The 15,906-nt window shown below is 41.2% G+C and overlaps 1 protein-coding gene across 1 annotated transcript in view; it reads left to right on the forward strand.

Annotated features, from left to right (window-relative positions):
• The first annotated feature begins 1,143 nt into the window (after nt 1–1,143).
• The window catches only part of NIPA1 (NIPA magnesium transporter 1), a 77,257-nt gene continuing 62,494 nt past the window's right edge, over nt 1,144–15,906 (forward strand). The window contains exon 1 of the mRNA XM_045899582.3: nt 1,144–1,320. Coding sequence (XP_045755538.1) covers nt 1,158–1,320 — 163 coding nt within the window. The 5' untranslated portion in view covers nt 1,144–1,157. The remainder of the gene's footprint in view (nt 1,321–15,906) is intronic.

Raw genomic sequence — 15,906 nt, forward strand, 5'->3', positions numbered from 1 at the left:
AAGTTTTCATACAGAATAGTATAAGATTTCATATTGCTCCACAAACTAATAATGCTGTAGATATAGATTTATACACTTTAACCTAGTTTCAAAATTTATGAAGATGTTTATTACAGCATCATTTATAATAGAAAAAAACCTGGTAGCCAAACAACCAACAATTGCTAAATAGTTGGACAAATTACGGTAATTAACTTTATTGGAAATTATACTGTCATTAAAATAATAATTATGTGGCAACACGGAAACTGATTATGACATTAAATAAAATGGATATTTTGTATATTGTAATTGGAAATACGTAAAAGTATGTATCCTAAGGGAAAACACCTAAATAATAATTAGGCTAGGGTTGTGGGATTGTGGAATTTTTAAGTAACTATTTTCTCGTTCCCTAATTTTGATATATTTTATTGAAAATAAATTAGGAAATTAGACAGTACGGTTACAAGCTCACTGCTCCATTGTGGCGGCAACTTGACTTCACCCCAGTCAGCGGTCCCGTTTGAGTGTCTACAGCTGAGTCGTCCAGATTTCAGGCCCTACCAGAGATTCCCCGTTGGCCTCCGCCTTGAGGCTTTGTGGGGATCGTGATCCCAGCAGGCTGCGTCCTGCTGGTCCCCTTCTGGTCCCAAGTATTGCATGGGACCCATACTAAAAAATTATTTATCTGAGATAAAAGTTAGTGGGATTCCTCTATTTTCATTTGCCAAATCTGGGAACCCTACCTCCACCCACCCACCCACCGCCTTTTCCCTTTCCTCAACACCGCCCCTCTTACCACTCCCCTCTCTCAATTCCTTCCTCACTGTCACTCTTCTCCTTTCCACTCTCACTATCCTCCCGGAGCCCCGGATCCATCCTCCATCTCCCGAGTCCGCGGAACCCGGGCTTCACCCCCACTCGCCTAGCCCAGAGTTCCCCCACCGCAAACTTGTCGCGGAGCCCAAGTTCCCCTCGTCCTTTTTTCCGCCTCGGCGGAACTCGGAATCCTCCCCACCCCCCACTCCGTCGCTGCCCCGCGGATGCTCAGATCCCAACCCCACCCTCCACTCTGTCCCGGTCCCGCGGATCCGCGGGTCCACCCCCCAACCCCCACCTCCGGCCCGGGCGCGCGCGGCGCGCAGGCGCAGGCGCGGAGGGCGGGCGCGGGCGGCATGGGGACTGCAGCGGCGGCAGCGGCGGCGGCCGGGGAGGGGGCGCGCAGCCCGAGCCCCGCCGCCGTGTCGCTCGGCCTGGGCGTGGCCGTCGTGTCGAGCCTGGTGAATGGGTCCACGTTCGTGCTTCAAAAAAAGGGCATCGTGCGCGCCAAGCGGCGAGGTAGGGCGGGCCGCGCGGGCTGTGCTCTGGGTCGGGGGTGGGGGTGGAGGGAACAGCCGCCGGGCGGTGGAAAGGGGAGCGGCCGCATGTTGGGGGGTGTTTGGGTCGCCGCTCAGGGCCGGGCCCAGGCAGAAGGCGGAGCACCTCGGGGGGGCGGGCTGCGCGGGCGGGAGGCTCTTCGCCCACCTGAAGCGCAGGCACGGTCGCGGCCCTGCGCCCCAGAAGCGTAACAGCCGCTGCCCTGTTTTGCCCGCCCTGGTAGTTGTGTCTCCCCCACCTTTTTCTCCCTCCCTAGCGGCTGGAGAGGCCTTGTTCAGTTTGATAGGGTTTCTCTAGCTGTCTTCCGTCTTCCTTCCCAGACCCTCCCACTCCCTCTGCAGCCGCGCAGCCTACTACTAACCTGCCCTCCGGTTGGAGCCCAGGCGTCCCTGTCACCCGCACCCATCCGCTGCTGGGGAAACCTTCCCGTTTATAGTATCCCCGAAATGGTCGAAGCGCAGTACTTGCCCAGAAGGAGCGACAGCCCTTTCGCCTCGGCTGTGGCCCCAGCCTCGAGTGCACTTGGGAGAGCAAGACCGGCTCATTTGCGCCCCCCCGTCACGCTGCAGTGGCCACGCCAGTGCAGAAATAAGAACTGTGCACTAGGCAGGCCAGGGCGGGACAGGTGGGTCAAGGAGGCGCTCACTCTCAGGGTCAAGCACGAGGTCTGTACTTTTCTTGAGCTTCTGTTCCTGGAGACCTTGATTGAGCCACCCTGGTTTAGACTTGAGCCATCTGATTACAAGTGATCCTTAATGTGAAGAAAGCGAAGGGCAGATTTTTTTTTAAAAGCAAAAAATGGACCAACTTAGTATTCCCTTGGTAGATACACCACCAAACCCCACTCCTTAGTAATGTGGAAAGTGAGAGATGTAGCATAGTTCTTTGCCAGCGTCCCTTTGTTTTAAGAGAGATCTGAGACAGTTTACTGAATGCAAGATGTAACATGCTTTGAAACTGAAAAGAAATGCTGCTTCCAGAAGGACAGGGAATCTTGTGGTTGTTAGCTGTATTTTCATAAGAATGGTGTTAAGAGTTCTCTGGGGAAAATGAGACCACCAGGTCATGGGTTTGAGAATAAATAAACTTATTTAATAGTTCTGATTCCAGAACACAGGTGAAACTTTCTCAGAGTGTCCTGGATGGTGAGCCAGGAGTCCCTTCAGGAAAGAGATAAAGGGGCCTGTAATCTCAAATGAAAATATAAAATCATGGATATTCATTTAAAGAATTAAACTTTGAAGTGAAAACACTGAAGTTTACATAAAATCTAAATAAAAGCAAGTATGACTTCCTTAGGATGCAGATGTGAAGACACGTCTGGCAGTGGTAGTTTTCAGGGAGCACCTATCAGTGTGAAGTGTTTGCTGTGACTCAAAAATAAACAACACATGTGCCCATGGGTAAAATGTGTGGGAGGAGAACTCCACCTCTGTGATGCTCCTTCCAAAAACAACCCCAGTCTCACCATGAGAAAAACATCAGACAAACATGAATTGAGGAACAGCCTGCAAAATGTCTGACCAGTCCTTTGCTGAGGTTGTAAAGTCTGAGAGACTGTCACAGGAGTCTAAGGACACATGACAATATTAGGGAAAATCTAAGGAAACCTTAATACAGACTTTAGTTAATAAAAAAGTTATTGAGTAAAACTAAAGTTAACACTTTAGTGTTTTAGCTCAGCTTATGTGTTTGAGGGAATTAGTGAATAAGAAAATAAGAAATAAATCAACCAGAAAAAAACCCAGCCATGATTGATACTGTTATTTATAACTACATACTATGCCTTTAAATTAATAAAAGTGAAAATGTGATATTTGCTAATTTCATACTTTCCCACTTACCACCCACTGCCACAGATTCAAGTTAGTTGGGTTGCTCATAGTGATAGAAGACAGACATATACATTTGTTTTGATAAATTTAGTTTTGATTTGTTCAACAGATATTCATGAAGCTCTTATTATGTGCCAGGCACTGTTGTAGGTATTGAGGATATGCAGTTTTAGACTCTACTCTCCCTAAAATCTTTTCCCACCTCTGCTAACAAGCAGCAGAGTTGACTATTATGAAATGCCTGAAATGGAGGAGATAGGAGGAAAGAGGTAGCTAAGAACTAGGAAGTCAGGTTCTTGCATTAAAGGAGACTGGTCAGTTTCTTACACTATAAAAACCTGTCTCACTGAAAGTTTCCTTTTTTTTTTTTTTTTAAAGATTTTATTTATTTATTTGACAGAGAGAATGCACAGCAGGGGGAGCGGCAGGCAGAGGGTGAGGGAGAGGGTGAGGGAGAAGCAGACTCCCCGCTGAGCAGAGAGCCCAATGTGGGGCTCCATTCCAGACCCTGGGATAATGACCTGAGCCAAAGGCAGACTGAGCCACCCAGGCGCCCCCTGAAAGTTTCAACTTTAAACGAATTGCCACATGAGAGCATTTCTTTGGAGTTTTAGCTTCAGGAGAGGTAAGTTCTGGTCTCAGCCCTTCTACTGGGGATTTTGGGGCAAGGCTTCCTCTGTTACAAACTTTCATGAACTTTTGAAAGGGCCTTCCCAGTGAATGGAGTACCCAGATAGTCCAGGAGCATTCTCCATAACACAAGCTCATGGTGGACTGCCTGACTCCTGGGGAGCCTTTGAAGGACTCTGCATGGGAAGAGGGAAGAGGGCACACAGATCATTTCTAGTGTTAGAACCCAGTTAAAGCAGAACTTAGAGAAACAAGGTAATCATTGGGTGTGAAAGCATTTGTGGAAACCAGTTACAACTTTTAGAATTTTTGTGCACATAGGTGAGGATGCCCAGGGAGTCTGATGACATGAGGGTGGTATCCTGCCCTCGAGCAGGCTTTGTGGAAACAATCTCAGGAGAGTCATGTGTTTGAATTTGCTGCAGGCTTTGGAGAATTGCATAGTAAGTTACTGTATGTAGAACGCCCTAGACCAGGATGAACCAGCTGATCTTTTTAAAATCCCTTTCATCAAAACCAGGAGATGTCATCTCCTACTCATTAGAATGGCTATTGTAAAAACAAAAAAAACGAAACATAAAATCACAAGTATTGGTGAGGATGTGGAGAAATTGGAACTCTTGTACACTGTTCATGGGAATGTAAAATGGTGCAATTGCTATGAAAAACAGTATGGCGAGTCCTCAAAAAATTAAACATAGAATTACTATATGATCCAGCAACCCACTTCTGGGTATAGACCCAAAAGAAGTGAAAGCAGTGTCTTGAACAAATATTTGTACACCCATGTTTATAGCAGGAACCTAAGGACGTAGCATAGACAAAAGGTGGAAACAACCCAAATATCCATTGACAGATGAATGGATAAACAAATTGTGGCATATACATTCAAGGGAATGTTATTTAGCCTTAAAAAGATGTTAATTCTGACACATGCTACAACATAGATCAACCTTGAGGACAATATGCTAAGTGAAATAAGCCAGTCAGAAAAGGACAAACACTTTATGATTTCACTCATATGAGGTACCTAGTCAAATTCACAGACAAAGAAAGTAGGATGGAGGTTGCAGGACCCCAGGAAGCAGGGAATGGAGAGTTAGTGTTTAATGGGTACAGTGTTTCTGTTTGGGAAGATGAAAAAGTTCTGGAGATCAGTGGTGGTAATGGTTGCACAACAATGTGACTGTACTTAATGTCGTAGAATCACACACTTAAAAATGTTTAAAATGGTAAATTTAATGTTACGTATATTTTACCATAATAAAAAAATCCTTTTCAGATTTCATAGTCTCCTTGCTGAGGAGTACAGCCTAAAGGTATAGTCCCACTGTTAAGACACTCAGAAGGTGAGTGAATTGTCTTGTGAGAGTGGAAACCAGTAATTCAGGCGTTCCACCTGCTGCCCCAAGCCTTTCTGTACATCGTATCTGAAGGGCGCATTTTTCCTGGCTGTGGGATATTTGTGTGCTTTCTCCTTGCCTCTCCAGCCATCTCCAGACACACGTGTTCGGCACATGTGCCTCTACACCCAGAGACAAGACAGGCACATGTTATCTTCATCCCTGTAGCCCTTTGGTCTGTGGTTAATTTCCACTGCTTTTGTGAACCCTCCTGACCTTGCCAGATGGGGTCAGTTGCCTCTCCCATGTGTTTCCTCAGTACTAGTCCTCAACACCCTTCTGCCCCTGAAGCCCATGGGATGATGTCCTGTTTACTTGTCTGTGTTCCCCCTGGATCTTGGCTTGTCAAGGAAGGGCACAGCTCCTGTCCACTTGGGACGCATGTGGTGGACACTCAGTAATGCTATCTAACTGGTCAGGAGTAACTGTTGCGTGAAGAGGGTAAAACTGAACCTTATATTTCAGAGCGTTCTTCAAGTTACTTAAAGCTAACCTCATTTATCTGTGGCCCTACTAAGTAAAGGAGGCCAGAGTTACTGCTAGATCTGAACATCTACACCTGTCTGATCTCTGTCTAGTCCTGAGGAGAGATCATCGGTAAGGAACATGGTGAGAATAGTGGGAGAGTAGCTCTGCAGCCTGTACCTGGTTTAACTGATACTGTTACCATAAGAAGAGAAGATAAAGGAGGCTTATAGAAGACCCATGGTATCCCAGACTCATGTATCTGTCAGCTTCCTGAGCCCCCCTCTCTCATTCTGTCCCTTCTCCTTTTTTCCCTTCCTCCATCTCTCCATGTAGTCTCTTCACATGTTGCCACCTTGGGCTTCCTTACACTGTGGTGATCTAAGGGAAGTCAGACCCCTTACATGGTGGGTAGTTTCTCCTAGACCAAACCTCCCAGGACCATGGTGGAAGCTGCATAGATATTTGTGGCCTGATCTGAGAAGTCTTGCAGTGCTACGTCAGCCACATTTTATTGGCCTACTCAGGGCCAGTCCAGGTTCAGGGTGGGAGGGGAATGTATGAGGGCATGGATCCCCTGAGGTGTGATACAGAAGAAGAAGTTGAGGCATGCACCTGATATGGGACTGCTGGTGTCAGGATTTGAACCCAGCTCATGCTGATTATGAAGATCATCTATTTTACCCTGGTCCCTGTAGGAAAGGTAAGGGGGAAGATAGACAAGTTCACCTGCAGAGGATAAGACTTTTCTCTTGAGGGGATTCACAGTTTATTTGGTAATCTGATACTGAGCTTTATAAATGTGGATAATACCTGAAGACATTAGGGCAAATAATTTATTCTCGGGGAGCCTGGGTAGCTCAGTCAGTTAAGCGTCCAACTCTTGATTTTGGCTTGGGTCATCTCTCAGGGTTGTGGGATCAAGTCCCGGATGGGCGTTCAGCACAGAGTCTGCTTGGGATTCTCTCTCTCCCTCTGCCCCTCGCTCTGCTCGTGCACTCTCTCTCTCTAAATAAATAAGTAAAATCTTAGAAATATAATCGATTCTCGGGCGCCTGGGTGGCTCAGTTGGTTAAGCGACTGCCTTCGGCTCAGGTCATGATCCCAGGGTCCTGGGATCGAGTCCCGCATCGGGCTCCCCGCTCAGCGGGGAGTCTGCTTCTCCCTCTGACCCTCCCCCTCTCATGCTCTCTCTCTATCTCATTCTCTCTCAAATAAATAAATAAAATCTTTAAAAAAAAAAAAGATATATAATCGATTCTCATTTTCATATGATATAAGTAAAATACCCCTTGGTCTTATTGGACTGCTGTTGGACAGAGTATATGTTTTCTTCAAAAATATTTATAGATATAGTATAAAATATAATGCTATTTATATTTTCAATCTTTTAATTAAGTCCTTGATGAGGAAACGATCCTTTAAAAATTTTTTTTTAACTATGAGGGACTAGAAAAGACCATTCTTCACATTAAATAGGTGATGGGGATTGAAGAGGTCACTTGTGATGAGCACCAGGTGATGTATGGAAGTGTTACATTGTACACCTGAGACTAATATTACATTGTATGTTAACTAACTGGAATTTGGATACAAACTGAAATACCACTTTTCAAAAAGTAATATGCACAATCCCACACTCCCTAAGCCCAAACTCCCTAATACTTCTGGGCCAGGAACTTGTGACTTTGAACTGGCACCTAGACATTGCCTGGAACAGCCTGAAAGGCAGTGCCCTCGACCCAGGGGACAGTAGGCAGGCAGAGGGTTTGCCTTGCTTGTTCATGCCCAGTCAGAGCTCTTTGGGATGATGTAATTATTCAGCAGAGTGTGTCATGAATTCCCAGAACGTGGGCATGTCATGTTCTTTAAAACATCTTCCTGACTGTAGAGTTTTTGGCCATTGTTTTAAATCTGGGAAGTACATAAAACTATGAATAGGAAAATAAAAAGTATCACTTCCTCAACTTGAGATAACTGCTGTTATATTTAGGGTGTATTTCTTCCTAATCATTTTCTTTTTTTTCTTTAAAGATTTTATTCATTCATTTGGCAGAGAGAGAGCACAAGCAGGGGGAGCAGTAGGGAGAGGGAGAAGCAGGCTCCCTACTGAGCAAGGAGCCCGATGTGGGGCTGATCCCAGGACGTTGGGATCATGACCTGAGTTGAAGGCAGACGCTTAACTGACTGAGCCACCGAGGTGCCCCTCTTCCTAGTCACTTTTGATACTTATCTTTCAAAATAGAATTTTCATGAAAAAATTGTACATACAAAATATATCTAACACTGATCTAGGGTATAAAGTAATAAACACCACCCATCAGATATTCCAAAAATATGTATCCTTAAAATCTTTAAAAAAACCCACTTTTTATTATGGAAAATGTCAAACACATACATAGAAAAAATAGTGTAATAGACCCCCATGGTACCTATCACTTAGCTTCAACAATCATCAGTTTGGCCAATCTTATTTCATCTATACCTCAAGTGCCATCCCTTCACCCCCACCCCAGTGGAATTTTTTACCCAAATTTCAGGCAGAATACTATCTCATCTAGATATTTCAGTACATATCTCTTCGTTAAATAAAACCATAATATATTTATTGTACCTAAAAATTAACAATCGTTCTTTAATAATTCTCATGGTCAGTGTTTAATATTCTGTGGTTATCTCAAGTTTCCCTCACTTTATCTTTTAGAATCAGGATCCAGTTTTGGCCCATATATTGCTCTTATATAGTACAGCTCTTCATGTACTTCTTTAAAAATTTAAATTCAATTAGCCAACATAGTTTCAAATGTAGTTTTTAGTAATTCATCCTTTGCCTATAACACCAAGTGCTCATCACATCACGTGCCCTCCTTAATGCCCATCACATATACTTTTAAAAATGGGACAGAACATACGTGAGTCTATGCTGTGTGTGTCAGTTTATATCCTGTGGTTATGCTCCATCTGTCATGAATTCATCTCATGTTGTTAAATATTCTTTGAAAAAATATTCAGTGGCTGCATAAATGTTACCATTCTCCTTTTGTGAGGACATGGGTATTTCTAGTTTCTTTGTTAATGTAGTATGTTATATTGAATATCCTTGCATGTAAATCTTTGTGGGTTATTTCCTTTGGGTAGCTCCCTTGCAATAGAATTTTAAAAGTGATGTTTTTACAGACTGTATATATTTATACGTGTGTGTGTGTGTGTGTGTGTAGCCAATTCCCACCAGCAGTGCAGTGTGTGTGTGTAGCTATTCCATTCCCACCAGCAGTGCTTGAGAGGCATGCTCATATTTATTTATTTATTTATTTATTTATTTATATTTTTTCAAAATAAAGATTTTATTTATTTATTTGACAGAGAGAGACATAGCGAGAGAGGGAACACAAGCAGGGGGAGTGGGAGAGGGAGAAGCAGGCTTCCCGTGGAGCAGGGAGCCCGATGCAATGTGATGCGGGGCTCTATCCCAGGATCCTGACATCATGACCTGAGCCGAAGGCAGACGCTTAACGACTGAGCCACCCAGGCGCCCCATCATGCTCATATTTAAATGTAGTGGAAATACAAACATGTATGCCCAAAATTCATTTTCCGACAATTTTGGCTTATCTCTTATAGTTCCATTCTAGTAGTCATGAATGAGAGCTCATTATCCTAGATTGTTCTGTTCACATCAGTAGAGCACACGAGTACAGGTATAGATATCTGACATCTACCTGTCATGAAAGCAGGAATCAACCACCTTGGCTTTTCTGCCTTCAGGGTGTGTCCGGGGCAGCCTCCATCTCTGTGAGGAAAAAACTGGGAGAAAAAGCTCTGCAATTATGGCAAGGAGAAACTGGATGCTCTTCAGGGCAGAAACCATGCCTTGGGAGTCTTTTTAAGTCTTTGTATTCACTAAGGACTGTGTACCTGATGGTTCTAGTAAATAGATGGGCAGAGTAAGGAAATAGAATACAACTGTTGCACTGAGCTTCCTGGAGGGAGTAGGATGAGAAAGGAGAATGTGTTAATATATACCATATTCATTTTCCTTCTGAAACACAGAATGTCATTTTCTGAAGAAACAGAGAAACTTTATCACAGAAGTTAATGCATTATGGTCAACATTGTGTGGGCTAACCTAGAAGTTTAAATATTGTTTATAAACTATTTCTTTTAAAAAATATTGGAGTATAATTACATAGAGTAAATTGCACAAATCATAAGGGTACAGTTTGATGAGTTTTGACAAATAAATATACTTGTGTAACCGACACCCCAGTAAAGGAAATTGATTATTGCCATAACCCTAGAAAGTTCCCTCATGTCCTTTTTCATTCTATCCTCCCCACACCAGAGTGCCCACTCTTCTGATACCTATCTGCATAGAGTGAATTAGCTTTGCCTATTCTTGAACTTCATATAAGTGGATTCATACAGTATGTATTTTCTTACGTCTACTTTTTTTTTGCTCAGCGTGGTTTGAAGATTCATCATCGTGTGTGTATCAGTAGTACATTTCTTATATTGCTGAATAGTGTTCCATTGTTTGAATATACCATAATTTGCTTATTCATTCTCCTGTGATGAACATTTTGGTTGTTTCCAAATTTTTACTATTTGAATAAAGGTGCAGTGACAATATAATTCATTTTAAAACATAATGTTTTCATTTCTTTCCAGTAAATACCTTGGAGTAATAGTGTTGGATCATGGACTAGATATATAATTAAATTTTAAGAAACTACTAAACATTTTCCCACTATAATTGTACCATTTTACATTCTCATTAACAGTGTATGAGGGTTTCAGGTGTTCCACAGTCTCTTCAACATTTCATGTCATCACCTGTTTAATTTTAGCCTTTCTGGCGAGTGTGTAGTGGTATCTCATGACCTTGATTTGCATTTCCCTAATACCATATGATACCCAGTATCCTTTTTTTTTTCTTTAAGATTTATTTGAGAGAGAGAGTGCACGTGCACACAAGCTGGAGGGGCAGAGGGAGAGGGAATCTCAAGCAGATTCCACGCTGAGTGTGGAGCCTGACATGGGGCTCAATCCCACAACCCTGAGATCATGACCTGAGCTGAAAACAAGAGTGGGTTGCTTAACCGATTGCACCACCCAGGTGCCCCAGTATTGAGTATCTTTTAATGAGTTTATTCGCCATTTGTATATGCTCTTCAGTGAGGTGTCTTTTAAAGAGTTTTGCCTATGTTTTATTGGGTTGTATCTTTTTATTATTTATTGTATATATATTCTAGATACAAGTCCTTCGTCAGATATAGGAATTGCAGATCTTTCTCTGTGGCTTGCCTTTTCATTTTTTTAATGGTGCATTTGGAAGAACAGAAAATTTAAATGTTGATAAAGTGTAACTTTTTTTTGTTTTTTTTTAAATTTTAATTCATTAACATACAGTGTTATATTAGTTTCAGGTGTACAATGTAGTGATTGAACAATTCCATAAATCACCTGGTGCTCATCACAAGTGCACTCCTTAATCCCCATCACCTATTTAACCTATCCCCACCCTACTCCCCTCTAAATAACCATCAGTTTGATCTCTGTAATTAAGAGTCCTGTTTCTATAGAGCTACGGTACGACCCAGCAATTGCACTACTGGGTATTTACCCCAAAGATACAAATGTAGGGATCCGAAGGGGTACGTGCACCCCAATGTTTATAGCAGCAATGTCCACAATAGCCAAACTATGGAAAGAGCCCAGATGTCCATTGACAGATGAATGGATAAAGAAGATGTGGTATATATATATATATACACATACATACAATGGAATATTATGCAGCCATCAAAAGGAATGAGATCTTGCCATTTGCAATGATGTGGATGGAACTGGAGGGTGTTATGCTGAGCGAAATAAGTCAATCAGAGAAAGACATGTATCATATGACCTCACTGATACGAGGAATTCTTAATCTCAGGAAACAAACTGAGGGTTACTGGAGTGGTGGGGGGTGGGAGGGATGGGGTGGCTGCATGATAGACACTGGGGAGGGTACGTGCTATGGTGAGCACTGTGAATTGTGCAAGACTGTCGAATCACAGATCTGTACCTCTGAAACGAATAATACATTATATGTTAAAAAAAAAAAGCAGGAAGGGTAAAATGAAGGGGGGGAAATTGGAGGGGGAGATGAATCATAAGAGACTGTGGACTCTGAGAAACAAACTGAGGGTTCTAGAAGGGAGGGGGGTGGGAGGATGGGTTAGCCTGGTGATGGGTATTAAAGAGGGTATGTACTGCATGGAGTGCTGGGTGTTATACGCAAACAATGAATCATGGCACACTACATCAGAAACTAATGATGTAATATATGGTGATTAACATAACATAATAAAAAAAAGGAAAAAAAAAAGAGTCCTGTTTCTTGATTTGTCTCTCCTTCCCCCTGCCTTTGCTTGTTTTGTTTCTTAAATTCTACATATGAGTGACATCATATGGTATTTATCTTTCTCTGACTGGCTTATTTCACTTAGCACTATAATCTCTAGCTCTATCCATGTTGTTGCCAATGGCAAGATTTCATTCTTTTTAATGGCTAAATAATATTCCATTGTATATATATACCACATCTTCTTTACTCATCTGTTGATGGACATTTGGGCTGCTTCCATATCTTGGCTATTGCAAATAATGCTGCTGTACACATAGGGATGCATGTACTCTTTGAACTAGTGTTTTTGTATTCTTTGGGTAAATACCTGGTAGTGCAATTGCTGGGTCATAGGGTAGCTCTATTTTTAACTTTTTGAAGAACCTCCATACTGTTTCCTATAGTGGCTGCACCAATTTGCATTGCCACCAACGTACACAAGTGTTCCTTTTTCTCCACATCCTCACCAAAACCTGTTTCTTGTGTTGTTGGTTTTAGCCATTCTGACAGGTGTGAGGTGATATCTTATTGTCGTTTTGATTTACATTTCTCTGATGTAAGTGATAATGAACATCTTTTTCTTGTGTCTGTTGGCAATCTGTATGTCTTTGGAGAAATGTCTGTTCATGTCTTCTGCCCATTTTTATTTTTTATTTTTATTATTATTTTTTAAAGATTTTTATTTATTTATTTGACAGAGAGAGACACAGCGAGAGGGAACACAAGCAGGGGAAGTGGGGGAGGGAGAAGCAGGCTTCCTGCAGAGCAGGGAGCCCAATGTGGGGCTCGATCCCAGGATCCTGGGATCATGACCTGAGCTGAAGGCAGACCCTTAATGACTGAGCCACCCAGGTGCCCCATGCCCATTTTTAAATTAGATTATTTGTTTTCTGGGTATTGAGTTTTAGTAGTTCTTTTTTTTTTTTTTAAGATTTTATTTTTTTTTATTTTTTTTTTAAAGATTTATTTATTTTTGAGAGAGCGAGAATGAGAGAGAGAGTACATGAGAGGGAGGAGGGTCAGAGGGAGAAGCAGACTCCCTGCCGAGCAGGGAGCCCGATGCGGGACTCGATCCCAGGACTCCAGGATCATGACCTGAGCCGAAGGCAGTCGCTCAACCAACTGAGCCACCCAGGCGCCCTTTAAGATTTTATTTTTAAGTAATATCTGCACCCAACGTGGGGCTTGAACCCATGACCCCAAGATCAAGAGTCACATGCTCCACCAACTGAGCCAGCCAGGTGCCCAAGTTTTATAAGTTCTTTATATATTGTGGATGCTAACCTTTTATCAGATATGTCATTTACAAAAATCTTTTCCCATTCTGTAGGTTGCCTTTTAGTTTTGTTGATTGTTTGCTGTGCACAAGCTTTTTATTTTGATGAATCTCAGTAGTTTATTTTTGCTTTTGTTTCCCTTGCCACAGAAGACAAGTCCAGAAAGAAGTTGCTGTGGCCGATGTCAGAGAGTATACTTCTTGTGTTCTCTTTTAGGATTTTTTTGATTTTACGTCTCACATTTAAGTCTCTAATCCATTTTCAGTTTTTTGTGTGTGTATGGTGTAAGAAAGTGGTCCATTTTCATTCTTTTGCATGTTGCTGTCTAGTATTCCCAACACCATTTGTTGAAGAGACAGTCTTTTTTTCATTGGATGTTCCTTCCTGCTTTGTTAAACGAAGATTGACCATATAATTGGGGGTTCATTTCTGGGTTTTCTATTCCGTTGATCTATGTGTCTTTTTTGTGCCAGTACCGTATTGTTTTGATTATATTACAGTTTTGTAATATAACTTGAAGTCCAGAATTGTGATGCCTCCAGCTTTACATTTCTCCTTCAAGATTGCTTTGGCTATTTGGGGTCTTTTGTGGTTCCATACAAATTTTAGGATTGTTTGTTCTAGCTCTGAAAAATACTGTTGGTATTTGGGTAGGGATTGCATGAAATGTATAGATTGCTTTGGGTATTATAAGCATTTTAACACTATTTGTTCTTCTAATCCATGAATGTGGAATGTTTTTCCATTTCTTTGTGTCATCTTCAATTTCTTTTTTTTTTTTAAGATTTTATTTATTTATTTGAGAGAGAGAGAATGAGAGAGAGCAAGCACATGAGAGGGGGGAGGGTCAGAGGGAGAAGCAGACTCCCTGCCGAGCAGGGAGCCTGATGCGGGACTCGATCCAGGGACTCCAGGATCATGACCTGAGCTGAAGGCAGACGCTTAACAGCTGAGCCACCCAGGTTCCCCGCTGGGACATTTTTGATTAATGGTTTGATTTCTTTCCTGATTATCAGTCGGTTCAAATTTTCTGTTTCTTCCTGTTGCAGTTTTTGTAGTTTATATGTTCCTAGGAATTTATCCTTTTCTTCTAGGTTGTCTAATCTGTTGGCATATAGTTTTTCATAATATTTTCTTATGATTGTATTTCTGTGGTGTTGGTTGTTATTTCTCCTCTCTCATTTTTGATAGTATTTTTTTAGTCTTTGTCTTTTTCTTGGTAAGTCTAGCTAGAGGTTTATCAGTTCTATTGATATATTCAAAGAACCAGTTCAATCATCTTTCTATTGTTTTCATTGATCTGTTGTATATATATATATATTTAGTTTCTGTATCATTTATTTCTGCCCTAATCTTTATTATTTCCTGCCTTCTGTTGGTTTTAGGTTTTGGTTGTCATTCTTTTTTTAGCTCTGTTAGGTGCTAGAAAGGTTAGGTTGTTTTTTTGAGATTTTTCTTGTTTCTTAAGGTAGGCCTGTATTGCTATAAACTTCCCCTCTTAGAACCGCTTGCTGCATCTCAAAGGTATTGGACTGTTGTGTTATCATTTTCATTTGTTTCCATGTACTTTTTTATTTCTTCTTTGATTTCCTGTCTAACCCTTTCATTGTTTAGTAGCATGTTATTTAACCCCATGTATCTTTGGTGTTTCCAAATTTTTTCTTGTGGTTGACTTCTAGTTTCATAGCATTGTGGTCAGAAAAGATGCATGGTATGACTTTGATCTTCTTGAATTTGTCACAGTTTGTTTTGTTGGCTAATATGTGATTTATTCTAGAGAATGTTCCATGTGCATTTGAAAAGAATGTGTGTTCTGTTTTAGGATGCAGTATTCTGAATATATCTGTTAAATCCAAACCTTCCAGTATGTCATTCAAACCATTTTTTCCTTGATTTTTCTCTTTAGATTTTCTCTTTCTCTGTCTATTGATGTAAGTGGGATGTTAAAGTCCCCTACTATTATTGTATTATTATTAATTAGTTCCTTTATGTTTGTTATTGACTGTTTTATATATTTGGGTGCTCCCGTGTGAAGTGCATAAATATTTACAATTGTTGTATATTCTTGTTGGATTGTCTTTAGTATTCTGTAGTGTCCTTCTTTGTCTCTTGTTACAGCCTTTGTTTTAAAGTCTATTTTGTCCAATATAAGTATTCTTTGCACATTTTCTTTTGACATCCATTTGCATGATAGATATTTCTCCATCCCTTCACTTTCAGTCAGCAGGTGTCTTTACATCTGAAATGAGTCTCTCTCCCATATAGATGGGTGTTGTTTTTTTATCCATTATATCACCCTATGTCTTTGATTGAAGCATTTAGTTCATTTACATTGAAAGTAATTATTGATAGATATATATTTGTTGTTTTATTATTTGTTTTATGGTTGTTTCTGAAGATTTTCTCTGATCTCTTGTTCTCTTTCAAGGTTTGCTGATTTTTTTAGTGATATATTTTCTTTCTGTTTATTCTTTGCCTGTTTGTTAATGGCTTTTGATATATGGTTACCTTTAGGTTTGTATATAACCTCTTGTGCTTATAGCAGTGTA

Source organism: Mirounga angustirostris, unplaced genomic scaffold (assembly GCF_029215605.1).
Source record: "Mirounga angustirostris isolate CCGP_5_RB_7025 unplaced genomic scaffold, mMirAng1.0.hap1 SCAF_9, whole genome shotgun sequence".
Taxonomy (NCBI): Eukaryota; Metazoa; Chordata; class Mammalia; order Carnivora; family Phocidae; genus Mirounga; species Mirounga angustirostris.